Source organism: Enhydra lutris, unplaced genomic scaffold, assembly GCF_002288905.1.
Source record: "Enhydra lutris kenyoni isolate GAN:26980312 unplaced genomic scaffold, ASM228890v2 scaffoldscaffold11, whole genome shotgun sequence".
NCBI lineage: Eukaryota > Metazoa > Chordata > Mammalia > Carnivora > Mustelidae > Enhydra > Enhydra lutris.
The window spans coordinates 36,163,787-36,190,959 of NW_019154095.1; the positions used below are offsets into that span (position 1 = coordinate 36,163,787).

At 36.9% G+C, this 27,173-nt stretch overlaps 1 protein-coding gene across 1 annotated transcript in view; it reads left to right on the plus strand.

The window, feature by feature from the left end:
• The window catches only part of LOC111144479 (disintegrin and metalloproteinase domain-containing protein 5-like), a 190,841-nt gene that overhangs the window by 101,237 nt on the left and 62,431 nt on the right, over window positions 1-27,173 (plus strand). The window contains exons 16-17 of the mRNA XM_022498781.1: window positions 20,052-20,142; window positions 20,635-20,854. Of these exons, the coding sequence (XP_022354489.1) occupies window positions 20,052-20,142; window positions 20,635-20,854 (311 nt within the window). The remainder of the gene's footprint in view (window positions 1-20,051; window positions 20,143-20,634; window positions 20,855-27,173) is intronic.

The window sequence follows — 27,173 nt, forward strand, 5'->3', positions numbered from 1 at the left end:
TATTGAACCTCTCGTTGTAGTGGTAAATGGGTTAAGAAAATTAAAAAGAACAAGAATTGTGAGAACAAATTAAAAATAAGAGTTGTATCTATGAAATATGCAGGTTTTAGGGAGATACTGGGAGTTTAATATCTTGTTTTCCTCTGATAATGGGGTTTTAAAATGTTATGGAGACCCTGTGGTGGTTGTCCTCTTGTTCTTTTGGCTGGCTATCTGGGGGAGGGGGCTGCCACATTGCTTTTCAGTCAGTCTTGCTTGGGTTGAGTCCTCCCTATCAAGGGGCTGGGCTCTGTGGAAACCAGTTTTTTAGGCTTTTGTTCTCTGCAGGTTTTTGTTCTTTGGTGGCTTTTTGTGGCCTTTCAGAGGTTTAGTGGAAAGCAAACTGTACCAAACTGTATCTTAGAGAGAAGCCTGAGTCTGCTCTCCTCTGGGTGGTCCAGAACACACAGACTCCCACTCTGCAAACTCTGCTGATCTGTGCAACCTCCCATGGGCAGTGCATGTCCCCAGCTACCGTCTTAGAGGTTGCCCAAAGCACCTGCTTGTCCCCACATCTCCGTGCCACTAAAACCACAAGCGATATTAGACAAGGGAGCCCTCTTCCAGTGGCTGCCTTTGCCGGGACTGCTGTTTGGGGTCCAGACCGCCCCAAGAGATCCCAACCAGAGATAGCGCGCTGATATTTTCAAGCCTGGGCTGGGAGTGTTCAGACTCTTGGCTGGTCCTAGAGACCAGCAGCTAGCGTCCACACAGAACTCTCTCAGGCACGGTTGGAGAGCATGGTTCAGACCCTGGTTACACAGTGCACGTGCAGAGTGCAAAAGTCTGTGGTTCTAGAGAGCACCAGCTGGCATCCACACCAGACTCCCTTACACGTGCCGGACTCCCTTACACCTATCCCAGTGCTGGAGCTAGTAGTGGAAAGCCAGGGGCTCAGGGACCATGGTCTGGAGGCCTCGTTGTACTCTCTCTGGCACAGGTGGTCACTGGCAGTGGCCGTCCTGGGTCTGTGGGCTTAAGCCCATGCCCATGCCTGCCCAATTCCACCAACTGCCCCTTAAAGTCTTTTGCTGTTTTTGAGTGCTTTTAACCAGACTCTACGTTAATGCTGGTCCCCAACCACAGGGCACTCTCATATTGGGGTACTACTTTCCAATGCGTCACTTCTGGTGGCTCCATCCCCCTTCTATATTTTTAAATATAAAAAAGATATTTATGTTCCAATATCAGTCTGATCATTCTCAGTATGCTTTACCTCTTCACTGGAGTCTCCTAACCTAGTAGATATCCAGAAGTGTATAATCCTACATCTAAGGGTGATTTCATGGGTGTTCAGAGTGTTTTGGTACATAATTAGCTCACTTTAGGGGACTGGTTGAAACAGGGCCTCCTACTTCTCCGCCATCTTGTCCCACCTCCCTAAAATGTGGTATTTTGTTTATTGAATTTATCTGGCCATTAATTTTGATTTTTAAAAACATTGAGTTAAGGTATTATTTGATTATTGAATTTTTGCCCCTCTACCACCTTCAGTTTTGCACCATCCTAATCCTGGTGCTTGGACAGAATTTGGGGGAATCAAGAAGTTTAAATTAGATTTAATCAAATCAAATCAAATCAGTAAATTGGGACAAAGCAAAAGGAAACTAATTACTTAGTGAGTTCAAGAGTAGACAGTTTTCAAAAGACAGTTGCTGATTGTGGTGGATTCTGTTCACAAATCTATTTTGACTTGTTTTGTAGCATCTCTTATATGTATGGATTGTGTTGAGAGAGAATGAAGTTTATTGATCTTGTCCTCCCAACTATGAAAATCTGTGAAATTGCTGACAGGAGCTCCTTTGCCAGTTAATAATGATGACAACAAAAGATCTCAGGTTTCATTACATGTGATTAACATGATCAACACAATGCATCTCTAAATCACCAAGTCATACTGATAGGACAACTATTACTACATTTGAATCTTTTACGATTTTAAAATTAGACATAACTAAACATATAAAAGGGTGAAGTAGATGATCATTGGTATCCTTACTGATTTTAAAATTCAATAGCTCTTTTTTTGTTATTGAAGTATAGTTGACACACAATGTTACTTTAGTTTCAGGTGTGTAACATAGTGATTCAACAACTCTATGCATTTTGCTATGCTCACCACAAGTGTAGCTATCATCTGTCACCATACAACGTTATTACAATATCAGCTGTATTCCCTATGCTGTGGCTTTTATCCTCATGATTATTCATTCGATATCTGGCAGTCTCTACCTCCGATTACCCTTCAGTCATTTGTCCACACCCCCCCCCCCCCCCGGCAGCCATCAGTTTGTTCTCTGTATTTGTGTGTCTGTTTCTGCTTTTGTTTGTTTGTTAAAATGTTTTGTTTCTTAGATTTCCCCATATAAGTGAAATCACATGATAGTGTCTTTCTCTGTCTATTTCACTTAGCATAATACACTTTAGTCCATAAATGTCGGCACCAATGTCAAGATTTCATTACTTTTTATGACTCAGTAATATTCCATCACACACACACACACACACACACACACACACACACACACACACTTTCTCTCTCTCTATCTTCTTTAGATGTTCATCTGTTGATGGACACTTGGGTTGCTTCCAATATTTTGGCTATGGTAAATAATGCTGCAATAGACATAGGAGTGCATATACCTTCTCAAAATTTTTTTGTCTTTTTTGGGGGGGTGGGCTTAATTATCCAGTAGTGGAATTACTAGATCATATGATATTTCTATTTTACTTTTTCAAGGAACCTTCATACTGTTTTCAACAGGGGCTACACCAATTTATATTCCTACCAAAAGTACACAAGAGTTCCTTTATTCTCTACATCCTTGCCAACACTTACTTTTTGTTGTCTTTTTGATTATAGCCATTCTGAGAGGTGTAAGGTGATGTCTCATTTTGGTTTTTATTTGCATTTTCCTGATGATTAGTGATGAGTATCTTTTCAGGTGTCTATTAGCCAGCTGTAAGTCTTCTTTGGAAAATGTCTATTTAGGTCTTCTGCTCATTTTTTTAATTGGATTGGGTTTTTTTTTTTATGGTTGAGTTTTATAAGTTCTTTACATAATTTGGATATTAACTCCTTATTAGGAGCAAATATCTTCTATTTAGTAGGCTGCCTTTTTGCTTTGGTGATGGTTGCAAATATCTTCTCCTATTAGTAGGTTGCCTTTTTGCTTCGGTGATGGTTTGCTTTGCTATGCAAAAGCTTTTTATTTTGGTGTAGTCCCAATCATTTATTTTTGATTTTGTTTCCTTTGCCTGAGGAGATATATCTAGAAAAATGTTGCTATGACCAATAGCAAAGAAATTACTGCCTATGTTTTCTTGGAGGAGTTTTTGCATTTGTGCCTTATAGAGTTTATTTTTGTGTTGGTGTGAGAAGGTGGTCTGTGTTTATTCTTTTTCATGTAGCTGTCCAGTTTTTCCAGCACTATTTATTGAAGACACTATTTTTTCCCCAGTGTATGTTCTTGCCTCCTTTGTCATAGATTAATTGACAACATATGTGTGGGTTTATTGCTGGTCTCTCTATTATGTTCTATTGAGCAATGTGTCTATTTTTGTTCCAACACCATGCTGTTTTGATTACTACAGCTTTGCTAAACATCTTGAAATCTGGGACTCTGATACCTGCAGCTTTGTTTTTTTTTCCAGCATTGTTTTGGTTATTTCAGGTCTTTTGTGGTTCCATGAAAATATTAATATTATTTGTTCTAGTTCTGTGAAAAATGCTGTTGGTATTTTTTTTTTGCCAATGATAAAATCTGAGCTTTATTTTTTTTATTATGTTCAGTTAGCCACTGTGTAGTACATAATTAGTCCTTGATGCAGTGTTCAACTATTCATTAGTTAACTGTAACACCCAGTGCTCATCACAGCATGTGTCCTTCTCAATACCCATCACCCTCTTACCTGCTGTTGGTATTTTGATAGGGATTTCATTGAATCTGTAGATTGCTTAGGAAAGTATGAACATTTTAATAATGTTGATTTTTCTAATCCATGAGCATAGAATATCTTTTCATTAATTTGTGCCATATTCAACTTCTTTCATCAGCATTTTATAGTTTTCAGAATACAGGTCTTTACTTTCTTGGTTAAGTTTATTCCTACGTATTTTATTATTTCTGGTGAAAATGTAAATGGAGTTCTTTTCTTAATTTCTCTTTCTGTTCCTTTATTACTAATGTACATAAATGGAACCAAATTTTGTGTATTAATTTTGTATCCTACAACTTTATTGAATTTATTTACTACTTTTAATAATTCTTTTGATAGACTCTTTAGGGTTTTCTATATGCAGTATCATGTCCTCTACAAATAGTGACTTGTTTCTTCCTTATTAATTTGAATACATTTTATATCTTTTGTTGGCTAACTGCTCTGGCTAGAATTTCTAGTAATATGTTGAATAACAGTGGTGAGAGTGGGATATTCTTTTTTTTTTAAAGATTTATTTTTATTTTTATTTATTTGACAGAGATCACAAGTAGGCAGAGATGCAGACACAGAGAGGAAGGGAAGCAGGCTCCCTGCTGAGCAGACACCCCGATGCGGGCCTCGATCCCAGGACCCTGGAATCATGACCTGAGCTGAAGGCAGAGGCTTTAATCCACTGAGCAACCCAGGCATCCGAGAGTGGGATATTCTTGTCTTATTCCTGATCTTAGATGAAAAGTTGCTCAGTGTTTCAACTAAGTATGAGGTTAGCTGTGGGTTTTTCAAATAATGATCTTTATTGTGTTGGGATAGAGCCCCTCTAAACCCACTTTATGGAAGGTTTGTATCATGCATTAATGTACTTTGTCAAATGTTTTTTCTTCATCTAATGAGATGACCATATGATTTTTGATCCTCATTTTGTTAATGTGGTGTATCATATTGATTGATTTGTAAATAGTGAACCATCGCTGTATCCCTAGATGCACTTGATCATGATGAATGATCCTTTTCATATATTGTTGTGATTTGCTGATACTTTGTTGAGGATTTTGCATGTATGTCCCCCAGAGATATTGACCTATAGCTTTCCTTTTTGTGGTGTGTTTATGTCGCTTTGGTATAAAGCTGATAATGGTTGCAATAGAGTGTATTTTAAGCTTTCCTTCTATTTTTTGGAAGTTTGAGGAAAATAGGTATTAACTCTTCTTTAAATGTTTGGTGAAATTCACCTATGAATCCTTCTAGATCCTGGATTTTTATGTTTTGGCAGTTTTTTGATTACTGATTCAATTTTAAGTGTGTTGATTTTCTGTTTCTTCTTGATTCAGTATTTATTTATTTTTAGCATATAATGTGTTATTTGTCCCAGGGGTACTGGTCTGTGAATCATCAGGCTTATACATTTCACAGCCCTCACCATAGCACATACCCTCCCCAATGTCCATAACCCACCATCCCATCCCTACCCCACAACCAAACAGCAACCCTTTTGTTTTGTGAGTTTAGGAGTCTCTTATGATTAGTCTCCCTCCTTATCCCATCTTGTTTTATTTTTTCCTTTCCTACCCAACACAGCCCCCCGCCCTGCCTCTCAAATTTCTCATATCAGAGAGCTCATTTGATAATTGTCTTTCTCTGATTGACTTATTTTGCTCAGCATAATACCCTCTAGTTCCATCCATGTTGTTGCAAATGGCAAGATTTCATTTCTTTTGATGGCTGCGTAGTATTCCATTGTATATATATACCACATCTTCTTTATCCATTCATCTGTTGATGGACATCTAGGTTCTTTCCATAGTTTGGCTATTGTGGACATTGCTGCTATAAACATTCATGTGCACGTGTCCCTTCAGATCACTACATTTGTATCTTTAGGGTAAATACCCAGTAGTGCAATTGCTGGGTCATAGGGCAGGTCTATTTTCAACTTTTTGAGGAACCTCCATACTGTTTTCCAGAGTGGCTACACCAGCTTGCATTCCCACCAATAGTATAGGAGGGTTCCCCTTTCTCCACATCCTTGTCAACATCTATCATTTCCTTATTTGTTAATTATAGCCATTCTGACTTGTGTGAGGTGGTATCTCATTGTGGTTTTGATTTGTATTTTCCTGATGTCGAGTGATGTGGAGCACCTTTTTATGTGTCTGTTGGCAGAAATGTCTGTTCATGTCTTCTGCCCAATTTTTGATTGGATTATTTGTTCTTTGGGTGTTGAGTTTGATAAGTTCTTTATAGATTTTGGATATAGTCCTTTATTTGATATGTCATTTACAAATATCTTCTCCCATTCTGTCAGTCGTCTTTTGGTTTTGTGGACAGTTTCCTTGGCTGTGCAAAAGCTTTTGATCTTGATGAAGTGCCAGTAGTTCACTTTTACCCTTGCTTCCCTTGCCTTTGGCAATCTGTCAAGGAAGAAGTAGCTGCGGCAAGGGTTCCAGAAGTTGCTGCCTGTGTTCTCCTCAAGGCTTTTGATAGATTCAGAAAGTCTTTCATCCATTTAGTCTGTTTTTGTGTGTAGTGTAAGAAAATGGTCCAATTTCATTCTGCATGTGCCAATACCATTTGTTGAAGAGAATGTCTTTTTTCCATTGGACATTCTCTCCTGCTTTGTCGAAGATTAGTTGACCATAGAGTTGAGGGCCCATTTCTGGACTCTTTATTCTGTTCTATTGATCTATGTGTCTGTTTTTGTGCCAGTACCATACTGTCTTGATGATTACAGCTTTGTAATAGAGCTTAAAGTCTGGAATTGTGATGTCACCAGCTTAGCCATTCTTTTTCAACATTCCTCTGGCTATTCAGGGTCTTTTCTGGTTCCATATAGGTTTTAGGATTATTTGTTCCATTTCTTTGAAAAAATTGATGGTATTTTGATAGGGATTGTATTAAATGTGTAGATTGCTTTAGATAGCATAGACATTTTCACAATACTTGTTTTTCCAATCCATGAGCGTGGAACATTTTTCCATTTCTTTGTGTCTTCCTCAATTTCCTTCACAAGTACTTTATATTTCCCTGAGTACAGATTCTTTGCCTCTTTGGTTAGGTTTATTCCTCAGTATCTTATGGTTTGGGGTGCAATTGTAAATGGGATTGACTCTTTAATTTCTCTGTCTTCTGTCTTGTTGTTGGTGTATAGAAATGCAACTGATTTCTGTATACTGATTTTATATCCTGACACTTTACTGAATTCCTGCATAAGTTCTAGCAGTTTTGGAGTGGTGTCTTTTGGGCTTTCCTCATAAAGCATCACAGCATCTGCAAAGAGTGCTGATTTGAATGTTGCCTTTTTTTTTTTTTCCTGGTTGATGAGACTAGGATTTCTAGTACTATGTTGAATAGCAGTGGTGATAGTGGCCATCTCTGTTGTATTCTTAACCTTAGGAGAAAAGGTCTCAGTTTTCCCCCATTGAGAATGATATTCGTTGTGGGTTTTTCATAGATGGCTTTGATGATGATGATGATATCCCTATACTTTGAAGAGTTTTGAGCAAGAAAGGATGCTGTAATTTTTCAAATGCTTTTTCTGTGTCTATTGAGAATATCATAGGGTTCTTGTTCCTTCTTTTATTATTGCATTGTATGACATTGATTGATTTGTGGATGTTGAACCAACCTTGCAGCCCAGGAATAAATCCCACTTGGCCATGGTGAATACTCCTTTCACATATTGTTGGATCCTTTGGTTAGTTTTTAGTGAGAATTTTTGCATCTGTGTTCATCAAGGATATTGGCCTATAATTCTCCTCTTTGATGGGGTCTTTGTCTGGTTTTGGGATCAATGTAACCCTGGCCTCATAAAATGAGTTTGGAAGTTTTCCTTTCATTCCTATTTTTTGGAGCACTTTCAGGAGAATAGGCATTAATTCTTCTTTAAATATTTTGTAGAATCCCCCTGGGTAGTTGTCTGGCCCTGGGGTGTTGTTTTTTGGGAGATTTTTGTTGACTGCTTCAATCTCCTTACTGGTTATGGGTCTGTTCAGGATTTCTATTTCTTCCTGGTTCAGTTTTGGTAGTTTATATGTCTCTAGGAATGCATCTATTTCTTTCAGATTGTCATATTTGTTGGCTTATATTGCACATAATATGTTCTTATAATTGTTTGTATGTCTCTGGTGTTCGTTGTGATCTCTCCTCTTTCATTCATGATTTTATTGATTTGGGTCTTTTCCTTTGCTTTTGGATAAGTCTGGCCAGAAGTTTGTTGATTTATTCTTTCAGAGAAGCAGCTTACAGTTTTGTTGATCTGTTCTACTATTTTTCTGGTTTCTGTTTCATTGATTTCTGCTCTGATCTTTTACTATTTTTCTTCTCAGGCTGGGTTTAGGCTTTATTTGCTATTCCTTCCCAGCTCCTACAGGTATAAGGTTAGGTTGTATACTTGAGACCTTCTTGTTTCTTGAGAAAGCCTTGTATTGCTATATACTTTCCTCTCAGGACTGCCTTTGCCGGGTCCCAAAGATTTTGATCAGTTGTGTTTTCATTTCCATTTGTTTCCATTAATTTTTTCAATTCTTCTTTAATTTCCTGGTTGACCCATTCATTTTTTAGTAGGTTGCTCTTTAACTTTCATGTTTTTGAGTTCTTTCCAACTTTCCTCTTGTGGCTGAGTTCTAGTTTCCCGGCATTGTTGTCTGAAAATATGCAGGGAATGATCCCATTCTTTTGGTACCGGTTGAGTCCTGATTTGTGACCCAGGATGTGATCTGTTCTGGAGAATGTTCCATGCGCACTAGAGAAGAATGTGTATTCTCTTCCTTTGGAATGGAATTTTCTGAATATATCTGTGATGCCCATCTGGTCCAGTGTGTAATTTAAAGCCTTTATTTCCTTTTTAATCTTTTGCTTAGATGATCTGTCCCCTACCATTATTGTATTAAAGTCCCCTACCATTATTGTATTATTGTTGATGTGTTTCTTTGATTTTGTTATTAACTGATTTATCTAATTGGCTTCTCTCATATTAGGGGCATAGATATTTAAAATTGTTAGATCTTCTTGTTGGACAGATCCTTTAAGTATGATATATTGTCCTTCCTCATCTTTTAGTATAGTCTTTGGCTTAAAATCCAATTTATCCAATATAAGGATTGCTACTCCAGTTTTCTCTTGATGGTAAATGGTTTTCCACCCCCTCCGTTTAAATCTGGAGGTGTCTTTGGGTCTAAAATGAGTTTCTTGTAGACAGCATATCAATGGGTCTTTTTTTTTTTTAAATGCATTCTGATACCCTGTGTCTTTGTATTGGGGCATTCAGCCCATTTGCATTCAGGGTAACTATTGAAAGATCAGAATTTAGTGCCATTGTATTGCCTATAAGGTAACTGTTATTGTATATTGTCTCTGTTCCTTTCTGGTCTATGTTACTTTTAGATTCTCTCTTTGTTTAGAGGATCCCTTGCAATGTTTCCTGTAGAGCTGGTTTGGTGTTTGTAAATTCTTTCAGTTTTTGTTTGTCCTGGAAGCTTTTTATCTCTCCTTGTGTTTTCAATGATAGCCTAGCTGGATATAGTATTCTTGGCTGCATATTTTTGTCTTTTAGTGCTCTGAATATATCACGTCAGTCCTTTCTGGCCTGCCAGTCTCTGTGGATAGGTCTACTGCCAATCTAATATTTCTGCCATTGTAGGTTACAGACCTCTTGTCCCAAGATGCTTTCAGGATTTTCTCTTTGTCTCTGAGACTTTTAAGTTTTACTATTAGATGATGGGGTATTGAGTGATTTTTATTGATTTTGAGGGGGATTCTCTGTGCCTCCTGGATTTTGATGCTTGTTTCCTTCCTTAAATTAGGGAAGTTTTCTGCTATAATCTGCTCCAATATACCTTCTGCCCCTCTCTTCCTCCTTCTTTTAGGATCCCAGTTACTCTAATACTATTTCTTCTTATGGTATCACTTATCTCTCAAATTCTCCCCTTGTGGTCCAGAGGTTGTTTGTCTCTCGTTTGCACAGGTTCTTTATTCTCTGTCATTTGTTCTTCTATATCACTAATTCTTTCTTCTGTCTCATTTATCCTACCAGTAAGTCTCCATTTTTTATTGCACCTCATTAATAGCTCTTTTGATTTCAACTTGGTTAGATTTTAGTTCTTTTATTTCTCCAGAAAGGGATTTTATTTCTTCAGAAGGGATTCTCTAATATCTTCCATGCTTTTTCTCAAGTCCAGCTAGCACCTTGATAGTAGTCATTCTAAACTCTATATCTGACATCTTACTAATGTCAGTATTGGTTAGGTCCCTAGCTGTTAGTACTACCTCTTGTTCTTCTTTTGAGGTGAGTTTTTCCACTTTGTCATTTTATCCAGATAAGAATAGATGAATGAGAGAACAAACTACTAAAAGGGTGGCAAAACCCCAGGAAAATATTTGCCAACCAAATCAGAAGAGATCTTAAATGGGGGGAGAAGAATGGGGGAAAAATAAAAAATTAAAAATAAAAAAACCATATATATTAGACTGGTGAATAGAACAGAGCCACCCACATGATTTTGGGTATATTCTGGTCTCTTAGAAGAAACTACCTCCCAACATTTTAAGGAAAGAAAAGCATATATATATATATATATAAAAGCTTTTATATATATATATATATATATATATATATATATGAATATATATATGAATATGAATATATATATATGAATTTATATATATATATATATACGAATATATATATATATGAATATAAGGGTAAACACAATGAAGGGATGGAATATGACTGTAAAGATGAAAGTTAAAAAGGATTCTAAAAAAAGGAATTGATAAGTTGGTTGGAAAAAGAAAAAAAAAGAGAAGAGAATGTCATCAGCCTAGAGACTAGAACAAAGGCATGCACTAGATTTGGGGTATATTTTGATATATTAGAAAAAAATTGTATCCCAAAATTTTAAAGAAAAGAAAGCTATACATATAAAAAAAATAAGGCTAAACACAATGAAGGAATAGAATATGACTATAACAATGGAAAAAAAAGATTTTTAAGGTAAAATAGTTTAAAAACGTTAAAATATGAAAAAGGAACAAGGAATAAGAAAAAAATAAAATTAAAACAATTTACCTTTGAAAGACTAAAGAATAATGGGGGGAAAGCCATGAATTCTGTTTTACTTTCCCCTAGCTGTGGAGTTCTGCAGTTCTCATTGATTAATGAATGTGTTCTTGGCTGGATGTTCTTGCTGATCTTCTGGGGGAGGGACCTGTCCTTATGATTCTCTTTGTCTGAAGCAAACGTCTTTGCCTGAGGCAGAATTGCACTGCCCTTGCCAGGGACCAGGCTAAGTAATCTGCTTGGGTTCACTCTTGGGAGCTTTTGTTCCCTGAATTATTTCCTTATAGCTTTGGAGGAAGGGAGCAAGGATGGTGGCCTCCCAATCTCTGGCCCATAGGGGCTAAGAGCTTGGGGACCCACTCCTCAGCACACCCTCAGAGAGAAACAGTCAATGCCTCCTGTCTCCCTGGCCTCTGGCTGCCCTCTGTGCTCACTCAGCCTGTGACCAAGGGTTTCTATCTCTGGTGCACTACCCACCACAGCAGATTCCTGTAGCATGCTCCCGCTCTGCTCCTCTTGGAGGAGGAAGGTAGGGGTCTCTCTGGATCTGCCACTTGGTCCCTGCTTGAAGAGCAGCAGCCCGACTGTGACTTGGATCACAGTTTAAGGTAACCCTGAGCTGAGAGCCCACTGCTGGGCTCTGTCTCTGCAGCCAGCTTTCCTGTTCTGATACCTTGGAACTCTGCCACTCTCAGACACTTGCAGTCTTTCTGTGACCCTGTGGGTCCTGAGACCACACTATCCCCACAAGGGCTCCAGTCCTCCTCCTAGCCTCTGGAGTGATATCTGTCAGTGGAGCACACTTCTAAAAGTTCTGATTTTGTGCTCTGCTGCCCTCTCACTTGCCAGGAGCTGGCCCCTCCCCCCATATCTCTCTTCCCATATATTGCTTGGATTCACTTCTCTCCATGTCCTACCTTCCAGAAAGTGGTCGATTTTCTTTTCCTAGAATTGCTGCTCTTCTTCTCTTCTATCTCCTCTTCAGTTTATAGGTGTTCAGAATAGTTTGATAACTATCTAGCTGAACTCCTGGCACCTGATGATATTTCAGTCTCTTATTCCTCTACCACGTTGCTTCCTCTCTCTTGATTCAGTTTTGATAGATTGCATGTTTCTAGGAATTTTATGTGTTTTTTTTTTGGGGGGGGGGGGTTGTCCAGTTCATTGGCATATAATTTTTTAATAGTCTCTTAAAATTCTTTGTATTTCTGTGATGTGAATTGTTACTTCTCCTCTTTCAATTCTGGTTTTATTTACTTGAATCCTCTCTCTTTTTTTTCTTGTTGAGTATGGCTAAAGGTTTATCAATTTGGTTTATCTCTTCAAGGAACCAAGCAGCTCTTTATTTATTGGTATTTTATATCTTTTTAAATTCTTTTTTCATTTATTTCTACTCTGATCTTTATTCTCTCCTTCCTTCAAATAACCTTGGTCTTTGTTCTTGCAAGTTGAAGTGGGTGAAACTGGGGGGGGGGGGTGTCCCAGGGCTCTCTGCACAGAGGACACACTGGCAGCATAGCTGAAGCTGAGGGTGGTGCAGGCTATACTGTGCTAGGGCACTCCATGCAGACAGTACCCTGGCAGTGTAGCTGGAGCAAGGCAGGGTTGGGGCTAGACATCTCAGGGCACCTGTAGGGGTAGCTCTTATGAGGTGACTGGAGCTGAAGCAGATGTACTATATGGTGGCTAACCGAATTCAGTTGATTTATGAATATATTCGGTTAGCCACCATATAGTACATCTGCTTCAGCTCCAGTCACCTCATAAGAGCTACCCCTACAGGGTGCCCTGGGACTATATATATATATATAGATAGATAGATAGATAGATACACACACACACACACATATATAATCACTTATATAATCACATCTCTCTCTCTCTTTCTCTCTCTCTCTCTCTCTCTCTCTCTCTATATATATATATAATCACTCAGTGCTCATCACAACACATGCCCTCCTTAATACCCATCACCCAGCTACCCCATCCCATCACCCTTCTCCCCTCTGTAACCCTCAGTTTATTTACTGGAGTCCATAGTCCTTCACCATTTTTCTTTTGATTCTTTTGCCTTTGGAGACATGTCTTGAAAGAAGTTGCTGCGGCTGATGTTGAAGAGGTTACTGCCTATGTTCTCCTCTAGGATTTTGATGGATTCCTGTCTCACATTGAGGTCTTTCATCCATTTAGAGTTTATCTTTGTGTATGGTGTAAGAGAATGGTTGAGTTTCATTCTTCTGCATGTGGCCATTCAGTTTTTCTAGCACCATTTATTGAAGATACTCTTTTTTCCACTGGATATTTTTTCCTGATTTGTTGAAGATTAGTTAACCATAGAGTTCAGGATCCATTTCTGGAGTCTCTATTCTGTTCCATTGATCTATGTGCCTGTTTTTGTGCCAATATCATGCTGTCTTGATGATCACAGCTTTATAATATAGCTTAAAGTTAGGCTTAAAGCCCCCAGCTTCTCCCCCAACATCTCCCTGGTGATTTGGGGGCTTTTCTGGTTCCATACAAATTTTAGGATTGTTTGTTCCAGCTCTGTGAAAAATGCCAGTGGTATTTTGATAGGGATAGCACTGAAACTGTAGATTGCTCTGGGCAGCATAGACATTTTAACAATGTTTATTTTTCTGATCCATGAGCACAGAATGTTTTTCCATCTTTTTGTGTCTTCCTCAATTTCTTTCATAAGTGTTCTGTAGTTTCTAGAGTATAGTTCCTTTATCTCTTTGATTAGGTTTATTCCTAGGTATCTTATGGTATTTGGTACTATTGTAAATGGAATCCATTCCTTAATTTCTCTTTCTTCAGTAATATTGTTAGTGTATAGAAATGCAACTGATTTCTGTGCATTGATTTTGTATCCTGCCATGTTGCTGTATGAGTTCTAGTAATTTGGGGGTGGAGTCTTTGGGTTTTCCATGTAAAGAACCATGTCATCTGTGAAGAAAGAGTTTGACTTCTTCTTTGCCAATTTGAGTACATTTTATTTCTTTTTGTTGTCTGATTGCTGAGGCTAGACCTTCTAGTACAATGTTGAACAATAATGGTAAGAGTGAGCATTCCTGTCTTGTTCTTGAGAGCTTTCTTCCATTGAGAATGATATTCACAGTAGGCTTTTCATAGGTGGCTTTATTATGTTGAGGTATGTTCCCTCTATGCTTATACTCTGAAGAGTTTTAATCAGGAAAGTATGCTGTACTTTGTCAAATGATTTTTCTGCATCAATTGAAAAGATCATATGGTTCTTGTCTTTTTTTTTAAATTAATGTGCTCTATCCCATTGATTGATTTATAAATGTTGAACCACAATTTTATCTTAGGAATAAATCCCACCTGGTTGTGATGTATAATCCTTTTAATATACTTGATCCTATTGGCTAGGATCTTGTTGAGTATTTTGGCATCCATCCATTTGGCATTCATCAGGAATATTGGTCTGTAATTCTTTTTGATGGGGCCTTTGTCTCGTTTTGGGATCAGGGTAATGCTGACCTCATAGAATGAGTTTGGAAGTTTTCCTTCCATTTCTGTTTTATGAAATAACTTCAGCAGAATAGTTATTATTTCTTCTTTAAATGTTCGGTAAAAATCCCCTGGGAAGCCATCTGGCTCTGAACTCTTGTGTTTTGGGAGATTTTTGATCACTGCTTCAATTTTGTTATTGGTTATTGGTCTATTTTGATTGTCTATTTCTTCCTGTTTCAGTCTTGGTAGTTATAAGTTTCCAAGAAGGCATCCATTTCTTCCAAGTTGTTTAATTTTTTTGGCATATATTGCTGATAATAATTTCTTATAATTGTTTCTAATTTCTTGGTGTTAATCATGACCTCTTCCCTTTCATTCATGATTTTATTGATGTGAGTCCTTTCTCTTTTTTTTTTTTGGATAAGTCTGGCCAGAGGTTTATTGATTCATTCTTTCAAAGAACCAGTTTCTAGTTTTGTTGATCTGTTCTATTATTTTTCTGGTTTCTATTTTATTGGTCTCTGCTTTGATCATTATGATTTCTATTCTCCTGCTTGGTTTAGGCTTTATTTGCTGTTCTTTCTTCAGCTCCTTTAGGTGTAAGGTTAACTTGTGCAATTGGGTTTTTTCTACTTTTTTGAGGGAGGATTGGATGGCTAGGTGTCTCCCCCTTAGGACTGTCTTTGCAGTATCCCATAGGTTTTAGACTGATGTGTTTTCATTCTCATTAGTTTCCATGAATTGTTTAAGTTCTTCTTTAATTTCCTGGTTGACCCAATCGTTCTTTAGCAGGATGCTCTTTAACTTCCAAGTGTTTGAATACCTTCCAAATTTTTTCTTGTGATTGAGTTCCAGTTTCAAAGCATTGCGGTCTGATAACATGCCTGGAATAATCTTTTGGTATCAGTTGAGACCTGATAGTAACCCAGTATGTAGTCTTCTAGAGAAAGTTCCATGTGTACTCAAGAAGAATGAGTATTCTTTTGTTTTAGGATGGAATGTTCTGTATATATCTATGAAGTCTATATTTCTTTGTTGATCTTCTGCTTATATGATCTGCCCATTCCTGAGTGTGGAGTGTTGAGGTCTCCTACTATTAACATATTATTATCAATATGATTCTTTATTTTGGTTAATAGTTGTTTTTTGGTAGTTGGCTGCTCTCATATTGGGGTATAGATATTTACAAGTGTTAAGAGTTTCTTGTTGGATAGACCCTTTAAATATAATATAGTGTCCCTCTACATCTCTTACTACAGTTGACTATGTCTGATAGAGGATTGCTACCCCAGTTTTTTTTGAGGTCCATTAGCATGGTATATGGTTCTCCATCCCTCCCCCGCTTTCAATCTGGAGGTGTTTAGGTTCAAAATGAGTCACTTATAGAAAGCATATGGTTGGGTCCTGCTTTTTTATCCAGTCTGCAACACTGTGCTGTTTATTGGGAACCTTTAGCCCATTTACATTTAGAGTGACTATTGAAAGATATGAATTTAGTGCCAGTGTATTGCCTGTTTCTATAGATTTTCTGTTTCTTTCTGGTCTGTGTGACTCTTGGAGGCTCTTCATTTACAGAATCCCCCTTAGTACTTCTTGCAGGGCTGGCTTGGTGGTTGGATATTCTTTCAGTTTCTGCCTATCCTGAAAGCTCTTCATCAATTCTGAATGAAAACCTTGCTGGATAAAGTATTCTTGGCTGCATGTTCTTTTCATTTAGTGCCCTGAATATGTCTTGCCAGCCCTTTCTGGCTTGCCAGCTCTCTGTGGACAGGTCTGACATTATTCTGGTGTTCCTACGTCCATAGGTAAGAAATATCTTCCTGCTAGCTGCTCTCAGGATAGCTTACTTGGCTCTAAGGTTTGCAAGTTTTACTATTATATGCTGGGGTGTTGGTCTATTTTTGTTGATCTTGGGAGAGGTCCTCTCTGCCTCTTGGACATGAATCCTTGTTTCCTTCCACAGATTAGGGAAGTTCTCAGCTATGATTTGCTCAACCATACCTTCTTCTTCTTCTTTTTTTTTTTTTTAAATAAACATATAATGTATTTTTGTCCCCAGGGGTACAGGTCTGTGAATTGCCAGGTTTACACATTTCACAGCACTCATCATAGCACATACCCTCCCCAATGTCCATATCCCCACCACTCTCTCCTGTCCCCCCTTCCCCCAGCAACCCTCAATCTGTGTTTTGAGATTGAGTCTTTTATGGTTTCTCTCCCTCCCGATCCCATCTCCTTTCATTTTTTTTCCTACTCCCCAACCCCCCCACATTGCATCTCCTCATATCACAGAGATCATATGATAGTTGTCTTTTTCCAATTGACTTATTTCGCTAAGCATAATACCCTCTAGTTCCATTCACGTCATCACAATGGCAAGATTTCATTTCTTTTGATGGCTGCATAGTATTCCATTGTATATATATACCACATCTTCTTTATTCACTCATCTGTTGATGGACATCTAGGTTCTTTCCATAGTTTGGCTATTGTGGACATTGCTGCTATAAACATTTGGGTGCACACGCCCCTTTGGAGCACCACATTTGTATCTTTAGGATATATACCCAGTAGTGCAATCACTGGGTCATAGGGTAGCTCTATTTTCAGTGTTTTGAGGAACCTCCACACTGTTTTCCAGAGTGGTTGCACCAGCTTGCATTCCCACCAACAGTGTAGTAGGGTTCCCCTCTCTCCACATCCTCGCCAGCATCTGTCATTTCTTGACTTGTTAATTTTAGCCATTCTGACTGGTGTGAGGTGGTATCTCATTGTGGTTTTGATTTGTATTTCCCTGATGCCGAGTGATGTGGAGCATTTTTTCATGTGTCTGTTGGCCATCTAGATGTCTTCGTTGCAGAAATGTCTGTTCATGTCTTCTGCCCATTTCTTGATAGGATTATTTGTTCTTTGGGTGTTGAGTTTGCTAAGCTCTTTATAGATTTTGGATACTAGCCCTTTATCTGATACGTCGTTTGCAAATATCTTCTCCCATTCTGTCAGTTGTCTTTTGGTTTTGTTAACTGTTTCCTTTGCTGTGCAAAAGCTTTTGATCTTGATGAAATCCCAATAGTTCATTTTTGCCCTTGCTTCCGTTGCCTTTGGCGATGTTCCTAGGAAGATGCTGCTGCGGTTGAGGTCAAAGAGGTTGCTGCCTGTGTTCTCCTCAAGGATTTTGATGGATTCCTTTCTCACATTGAGGTCCTTCATCCATTTTGAGTCTATTTTCGTGTGTGGTATAAGGAAATAGTCCAATTTCATTTTTCTGCATGTGGCTGTCCAATTTTCCCAACACCATTTGTTGAAGAGGCTGTCTTTTTTCCATTGGACATTCTTTCCTGCTTTGTCAAAGATTAGTTGACCATAGAGTTGAGGGTCTATTTCTGGGCTCTCTATTCTGTTCCATTGATCTATGTGTCTGTTTTTGTGCCAGTACCATACTGTCTTGATGATGACAGCTTTGTAATAGAGCTTGAGGTCTGGAATTGTGGTGCCACCAACTTTGGCTTTCTTTTTCAATATTCCTTTGGCTATTCGAGGTGTTTTCTGGTTCCTCAATCATACCTTCTAATCATCTCTCTTTCTCTCCCCCCTCAGGGATCCCAATAACTCTGACATTGGAACATTTCATGGTATCATTGATCTTTCTAAGTCTGTTCTCACAGGCTTCTAGCCGCCTGTCCCTCTCTTCCTCAGCTTTCTTCTTTTCTATCAGCTTATCTGCTAGATCACTAATTTGTTCTTATGCCTCATTTACCTTGGATGTTAGAGTATCCAGTTTAGACTGCATCTAATTCATAGCATTTTCTAGTTTGGCCTGATTAGATTTCATTTCTGCCCTTAGAGATTCTATATTGTTACTAATGCTTTTCTCAAGCCTAACTATTGACTTCATAATTGCTACCCTGAAATCTATCTCTGACATTTTGGTTATATCCATATCCATTAGATCTGTGTCAGGGGCATTATCTCTGGTTTTTTTCTTTGTTGGGAGAGCCTCCTCCTAGTCATTGTGTTGAGGGATGGTTAAGAGAATGTGCAGAGTTCAAAATATCAACCACAACCCAAGCAAGAGGCATCTTAGGAAAATCTGGAGTGGTCAGAAGTCACCACTGAAAAAACAAAGCCAAAATAAAACACAAGAATAAAATTTGTAAAATTTTAAAATTAAAAAAAAGTAAAAATTAAGAAAAAAAAAGAATAAAGGGGGCAATCTCTCAGTATGGACAAAGTAGGGTGTTTAAGTTGTTCCTGGGAGTATTTTGTTCTGTTTGTTAGAGTACACTACTTCCCAAAATTATAGGGAAAGTAAAACTTGTATATATACAAAGGTAATATTGAATAGGGAGAAAAGGACTACCCTGAAACATATATCTATAAAAAAATATAGATGTGGAAAAGTACAAGTTAAATAAAGCTACTATGAAATATAAGTTGATATATTGAACATGCAGTTGAAATGAGAAAAAGGTAAAAAAAAAAAAACAAGAAAAAGGTGGGATGTAGGTTATATATTGCTAAGAATAAAAAGAAAAAGAAACTTGTATCTGAAAAATAAACAAGCCATGAGGCAACGACTGGAGCTCAATATACTATTATCGCCGGTGTTGGGATTTTACAGTTTTATAGGGACACTATAATTGTCATCCTCTTGTTCTTCCAGTAGGTCTTCTGGGGGCTGGGACTGCTGTTGTTTCTCAGGCAACCTGCTTGGGTAGAGTTGTCCTGCCTCCTGTTGGGAGGATGAGATCAGTGGAGACTGGTGTTTTGAGATTTTGTTCTCTCTGCTTTCCATGCCTCCTTGAGGGTCAGAGCAAAAATGGTCACACCCAAACCTCTGGCCCAGAGCAGAGAAATTAAAGTTGGTTGTCTTCACTGTACCCTCCAGGACAAACCTTTTTTGTTTCTCTATGTACTGCAGAAAGCTGCAGCCTCTCACAATTCACGCCCACAGTGATTCTCTGAGGTCATCCCAGGGGCCTGGGAGTGTCCATGCCCTTTGTGTTTCTAAAACTGCCCAGGGCCCCAGGCTCATGCATGCACCTGCAGCTCCTGGATCCTGCCTGAGCACTGCACTAAAGCCCTTTCCCAGCCATTACTGCTGTCCAAACCCTGGCATAGGACACTTTTGTGCTCTGGTGTTATATCACTCTCTAGGAGCCAGTTTATGGAGGCTCCCTCACCCTTCTGTTTATCTTCCAATATCTCCCTGAAGCTTCATAACTCTGCTCTTCCTACCTTGCAACAGGCAGCGCTTTTCTGCTTGTAGAGATCTAGATATATATTCTTATATCTCAGGCTGATTTTGTGGATGTTCAGAATGGTTTGGTAGATATCCAGCTAAATTCAGGGGACTGATTGAAATGGGGTCCCTACTCTTCTGTCATCTTGCCTCCCCCAAAGCTACCTGAGCAACCTTTTAATGCTAGGTAATTATAAATCTCCTTAGCTGTCACATTATTAATTTCCAAAGTGAGTTTATTTCTACAATGATTATTGGAATTATGTACTGTAATTTATAAAAGTTTTTTTTTTCTTTTAGCTTCTAGAGGTGGTCCATTTGCTTGTTATGATGAAGTAAATACAAGAGGAGATAGATATGGAAACTGTGGCCGAGATTTTTGCAGTTATCCGTATGTATTTAGAAATTTATAATTTTGTTTGGGATATAGGTTATATATTGCTAAGATCCTAGAATATATGGCAGTTTATCACAGGTTTCTGTTTTATGATCTGAACTGAACAGTATTACCCACCCCCTACAAATGATATGTATTCAGTGCCTATAATGTTACAATGATATTTGTAGTGAGAATTATTTATTTTATTTTACTAATGAAAGAATTGAAGACTGGTGATTTGCTCAAATTTAAGAAGCTAATATAAGACAGGCCAGGGCTGTCAGGTTGCAGGTATCATTAATTTTTCCCTTAGCACATAGACTCACAGAACAAAAATGGCCACATCATACATAAATTAGTGTGCTCAGAAAGTTTTCTGAGAGAATATTGTTGACACCTGGAGTTAAATTTGTAAAACTTTTTTTTTAAAACTTAGGTATATCAGGAGTCTATGTTATTTCAGTAAATAATAAGAGAATTTTTTTCTCTGCCCTATGATTCTAGTAATCTTCTATGTGGAAAATTAGTTTGTGCCTGGCCACACAAAACATTAATATCACGTGCAAATTTATCTGTGATTTATACACATGTCCAAGACGAAATATGTGTATCTACATTTCGACCCAATGAAAAGTTACCTAAAAATTCATGGACGACATATGAAAATCCTGAAGATAGAGATGATACATTTGTACAAGATGGCACTGTGTGTGGTCCTGAGATGGTAATTAGAACTACAAAATTTCAAGTGTTTTAACAATTATTTTTACAATACACCAAACAATTCATTGTTAAACAGCTTTGTTGAAATATTGTTTACTATAATAGTCATTCATGATATATACAATTCATTGTTTTTGATTAATGTATCACTACATCCAGTTTTAGAACATACTATAACTCTTGCCCATAAGCAACATATCCAATTTTCCCAGTTATTAACATCTAATAGTAATATGGTACATTTGTTATAGTTAATGAACTAGCAATGTTTATATATTATATTAAATAAATTCCACACTTCATTCAGATTTCTTTTACCTAATGTCTTTTCCAGGATTCCACCCAAAATACCATATTACATTTATCAAATATGTATTCATAGACTTCTCTTGACAGTGACAGTTTCTCCTAATTTCTTTGTTTTTGATGGCCTTGATGGTTTCGAGAACTGGTCAGGTATTTTGTAGTATGTCCCTCATATTAAGATTTGTCTGCCGTTTCTCTTATGATTAGACTGGGTTTATGTATTTTTGGGAGGAAGACCTCAGAGGTAAAGTATCTTTCATCATATCATTATCAAGTGTTGATGTTAACCTTGATCACCTGCCTGAGGTAATATTTGTCAAATTTCTCACTGTTAAGTTACTCTTTACTTCCCTTTCCATATTGTACTTCCCTGAAAGAAGTTACTTTGCATAACCCATACTTAAGAAGTAGGAAGTTATATTTCACTTTCTTGGGGGCTCAGTAGTTACATAAATTATTTTTAATTCCTTTGCACCAAAGGTTTGTCTGTTCTCCATTTATTTATTCAGTCATTTATTTGTAACATTGTAGACTCTTGGATATTTATGTTATTATGGTCTGGGTTATAATCCAGTACTACTTTATTGATTTCGTTATTCAAGTTTTTCTAGCTTTGGCCAGTCAACTGGTGTCTCTTTGGCAAACTTTTAACACTGTGAGATTTTTTTTTTCCTTTTTTCTTTTTGAGTGCTTCCTTACTTTCTAGAATCACAAGATGTTCTACATTGATACTGAATGTTTCCTGCCCCAGTTCCTAAAATCAGCCATTCTCCAAGGAACCCTGGTTCATCGAAATGGGAAATAGTATTTAGAAACCAAGATCTAGGTATTAATTTTCCTTTCTGCTATTGGGAGTGTCACTTTTGGCCCCATCAATAGACAGAGCTAGGAAATGTATATCTATATCTACATAGGATTCAAGCATATGAAAACATATAGATACATATACATGAATATATGTATATATGTATACATGTATATATACTCACACTCATATCTTATATATATATTTCTATACATGCATATCTACATTACAAAGCATGAGGTCAAAATTACACTTTCAAATTGAATCCACAATATAGGTTTCATTCTAGCCTCGTATCTTTTCATATTTTTGACTGTTTTCTATGATAGTGATATACTTTGACACTTTCTTTGACAGTTATCTATATAAATTCCATCCTTGGATGTCTTTGGAATACACATTAAACTATCTCAGAATTGCTAGCTCATTCCACTGTGAAATTCTTCTTGCCCATAGCCTGAAGTGTATGTAAAAATATTTTATTCAAGAATTATTTGGGGTTTATTCATTTTTCTTCTTAATGTGGTTAGATTGTTCATTTGAAAAACGGTAAGTTTTTTGGATTTCTCCCTGTCCTGTTCATTTTATTTTAGCTTAGTTTCTGATACGTGAAATATAAAATGATTTTTAATATTTAAAACTATAAGGGCAACTGGGTGACTCTGTCAGTTAAGTGCCCAACCCTTGATTTTAGCTGAAGTTGTAATCTCAGGGTTGTGAGATTGAGCCTTGAGACTGGGTCTGTGCTCAGTATGAGTCTGCTTGTGTGTTTCCCTCTGTTCCTACCCCCCCCCCACTACTATTCACATGTGCCCTCTTTCTCCCAAATAAATAAAATCTTTAAAAAAATTTTTAAAAAGATTCAAAACTATATATGGTTATACTCAGAGAATTATCCATTCCCATCCCTGTAAACCCTGTAAACCTTCTATCCATTCTCATTTCTCTCCCCTACTCCCAGTAGAGAAACAATTAGTTTTCATTACTAGTTTCTATTATTGTAGTTTTTTAGTTTTAGCTATCTTACCTTTTATTTGTTGCACAATGGAGCAGATATGTACATTTCTTATACCTCCTTTGTTAAACAAAAAGTAGTATTACATACTATAAATGCTTTTGCACTTTTTTTTTTCTTAACACATTTTGTGGTTATTAATTTACATCAGTTCTAAAGTGCTTCCTTATTTTATATTTTCTGGCTGAATTTTATTTGATTTTTAAAATTAATACAATTTTTCATTTTGAAATAATACACACACATCAAAAATGACTGGAAAATATAGAAAAGGAAAAAAATCATTCATAGTATTATCACCTAGAGATAAATTCTCTTTATATTTCAGAACATGTATTTCCAGTATTTTTTGTGTTTATAGCATTTTTTCACTGTCTTAATATTATGAAATTAATAGAAATATAAATTATAAAGATACTATATCTTTGAATAATTTTTGAAATGGAGAAAAATATAAAGAAGGAAAACTATTACACAGAATTAGTCACAGTTATTGGTGGTCTCTTTTTTAATTAAACTTTTTAATTTTGAAGTAACTATACTTTAATGGAAAGTAAAATATGTTAGAGAGGTCCTGTCTATCCTACATCCAGATTGTCTTAATATCTTTAACCTGTAAAATATAAAAAACAGGAAATTGAGTTTGGTAGAAACCTTATTTAGATTAGAATGTGTATGTGTGTGTGTGTTGTCTGTGTGTAGTTCTGTGCAATTATATAACATGTATAACCATGGAACCACCATCACAGTCAAAATACAAAACTGTTCCATCCACCAAAATGGAATTCTGTCATGGATTCGTTTTGTAGTCATACCTTTCCCTTGTATACCTAGTGCTCTGTTCTAATCAGTTCTCTATCTCTATAATTCTGTCACTTGGAGAATGTTATATTAGTAGAATTATCTAAAAATCTCCAGAGATTAGTTTTTTTTCAGCCAGCATAACATCCTTGGGATCTATCTAGAAAGCCACATGTATCAATGGTTTATATTTAGTGTTGAAATATTCCATTACACGAATACACCATAGTTTGCCTAACATTCATTCTTTTTTTAGTGTAAGTTTTTATATTTTTATTTTATTATTATGTTCAGTTAGCCAACATATAGTAGTATATCATTACTTTTTGATGTAGTATTCGATTTATTAGTTGCATATAATGTCCAGTGCTCATCACAACATGTGCCCTCCTTAATACCCATCACCTCACTATCCCATCTCCCCACTCCCACCTATCTGAAATCCTCAGTTTTTTTCTCAGGGTCCAGAGTCTCTCAAGATTTGTCTCCCTCACTGATTTCTTCCCCCTCAGTTTTTCCTCCTTTTCTCTATGGTCCTATGTGCTATCCATATATGAGTGAAACCATATGATAATTGTCTTTCTCTGCTTGACTTATTTCACTTAAAGAAATAGGTCTATGTTATCTTGGCTCAACTCAAAATCATAATGAATTGTTATTTGATTATTGTGCCATTTTTAAATATTTCCTATAAATTCTACATTATAATTTTTTGGTCCTAAATTATTTCTTTTTTGTGTGTGCTTGACTTTCTGACACTATAGAAATACAAGGGACTATAAAAGAATATTATGAAAAATTATATGTCAACAAACTGGACAACCTAGAAGAAAAAGATGAATTCCTAGAAACATATAAACTACCAAAGTTGAACCAGAAAGCCCACTGCCATGGTACTGGCACAAAAATAGACACCAGAAATAGCAAATTTGAACAACCTGATTGCCAGCAATGAAATTGAATCAGTAGTCAAAAAAATCCCCAAAACCAAAAGCCTAAGACCAGATGGTGTTACAGGTGAATTCTACCAAACATTTAAAGAAAGTTTAATAACTAGGGGCACCTGGGTGGCTCAGTGGGTTAAAGCCTCTGCCTTCGGCTCTGGTCATGATCTCTGGGTCCTGGGATCGAGCCCTGCATCGGGCTCTCTGCTCGACGGGGAGACTGCTTCCTCCTCTCTCTGTCTCTGCCTGCCTCTCTGCCTACTTGTCTGTCAAATAAATAAATAAAAATCTTAAAAAAAAGAAAGTTTAATACCTATACTTTTCAAAATTTTACAAAAAATAGAAATGGAAGGAAAACTTCCAAATTTATACTATGAGCTTGGCAATACCCTGATTCCAAAATCAGATAAAGACCTACAAAAGAACTATGGCCAATATTCCTGATGAACAACTCAACAAAGATTCTCAACAAAATGTTAGCAAACCAAATTAAACAATGCATTCACCATGATCACGTGGGATTTATTCTTGGGTTGTGAGGGTTTTTCAACATTGGCAAATCAATCAACATGATATATAACATTAATAAAATAAAATATAAAACCCGTACGATCATTTCAATAGATGCAGAAAAAGGATTTGATGAAGTACAACATCCATTCATGATAAAAACCCTTCACAAAGTGGGTTTAGAGGGAACATGACTCAACATAATAATGGCCACATCTGAAAAACGCACAGCTAATTTAATATAATTCTCAATGGGGAAAAACAGAGCTTTTCCTTTATGGTCAGGAAGAAGACAAGAATGTCTTTTCTCACTTTTATTCGACATAGTACTGGAAGTCCTAGCCATAGCAATCAGACAAGAGAAAGGAATAACAGGCATCCAAATTGATAGGGAAGAAGTAAAACTTTCACTATTTGCAGATGACATGTTCTATATACTGGAAGAGATTATGCTGAATGAAATAAGTCAAGCAGAGAGAGTCAATTATCATATGGTTTCACTTATTTGTGGAGCATAACAAATAACATGGAGGACATGGGGAGATGGAGAGGAGAAGGGAGTTGAAGGAAATTGGAAGGGGAGGTGAACCATGAGAGACTATGGGCTCTGAAAAACAACCTGAGGGTTTTGAAGGGGCGGGGGGTGGGAGGTTGGGGGAGCCAGGTGGTGGGTATTAAGGAGGGCACTTATTGTATGGAGCACTGGGTGTGGTGCAAAAACAATGAATACTGTTACGCTGAAAAGAAATAAAAAAAAAAAAAAAAAAGAAAGCCCTGAAGACTCCACCAAAAAATTACTAGGACTGATAAATGAATTCAGTGTGGTCACAGTATACAAAATCAATGTATAGAAGCCTGTTGCATTTCTAAACACTAATGATCAAGCAGTAGAAAAGAAATTAAAACAATCCCATTTATAGTAGCACCAGAAATAATAAAGTAGCTAGGAATAAACTTAACCAAAGAGGTGAAAACTTGTATTCTGAAAACTATAAAACACTGATGAAAGAAATTGAAGATGACACAAAGAAATGGAAAGACATTCCATGTTCATGGATTGGAAGAACAAATACTGTTAAAATGTCTATACTATCCTAAGCAATCTACAGATTTAATGCAGTCCCTATCAAAACAGCACTTTTTTTTTTTTTTAACAGAACTAGAAAAAAACAGTCCTAAAATTTGTATGGAACCACAAAAGACCCTGAATAACCAAAACAATCTTGAAAAGGAAAAATAAAACTGGAGGTATAATTCGAGACTGCAAGTTTTATTATAAAGCTGTAGTGATCAAGACAACATGATACTGGCACAAAAATAGACACTTAGATCAATGGAACAGTATAGAAGCCCAGAAGTAAACCCACAATTATATGGTGATCTTCCAACAAAGGAAGAAAGAATACCCAATGGGAAAAAGTCTCTTCAACAAACGGTCTTGGGAAAATTGGACAGCTATATGCAAAAGAATGAAACTAGACCACTTTCTTACACCATGCACAGAATAAACTCAAAATGGATTAATGGCCTAAATGTGAGACAGGAAACCATAAAAATCCTATAGGGGAGCACAGGCAATAATTTCTCTGACATTGGCCATAGCAACTTCTTTCTAGGTATGTCTCCTGAGACATGAGAAACAAAAGCAAAAGTAAACTGTTGGGACTACATCAAAATTAAAAGCTTCTGCACAGTGAAGGAAACCAACTAAACTAAAAGTCAGCTATAGAATGGGAGAAGGTATTTGCAAATGACATATTTGTTAAAAGATTAGTACCCAAAATATATAAAGTATTTATACAACTCAACACCTAAAAACCAATAATCCAGTTAAAAATGGGCAGAAGGCATAAATAGAAATTTCTCCAAAGAAGACATCCAGATGGGCAACAGACACATAAGAAGATGCTTAACATCAGAGATCATCAGGGAAATGCAA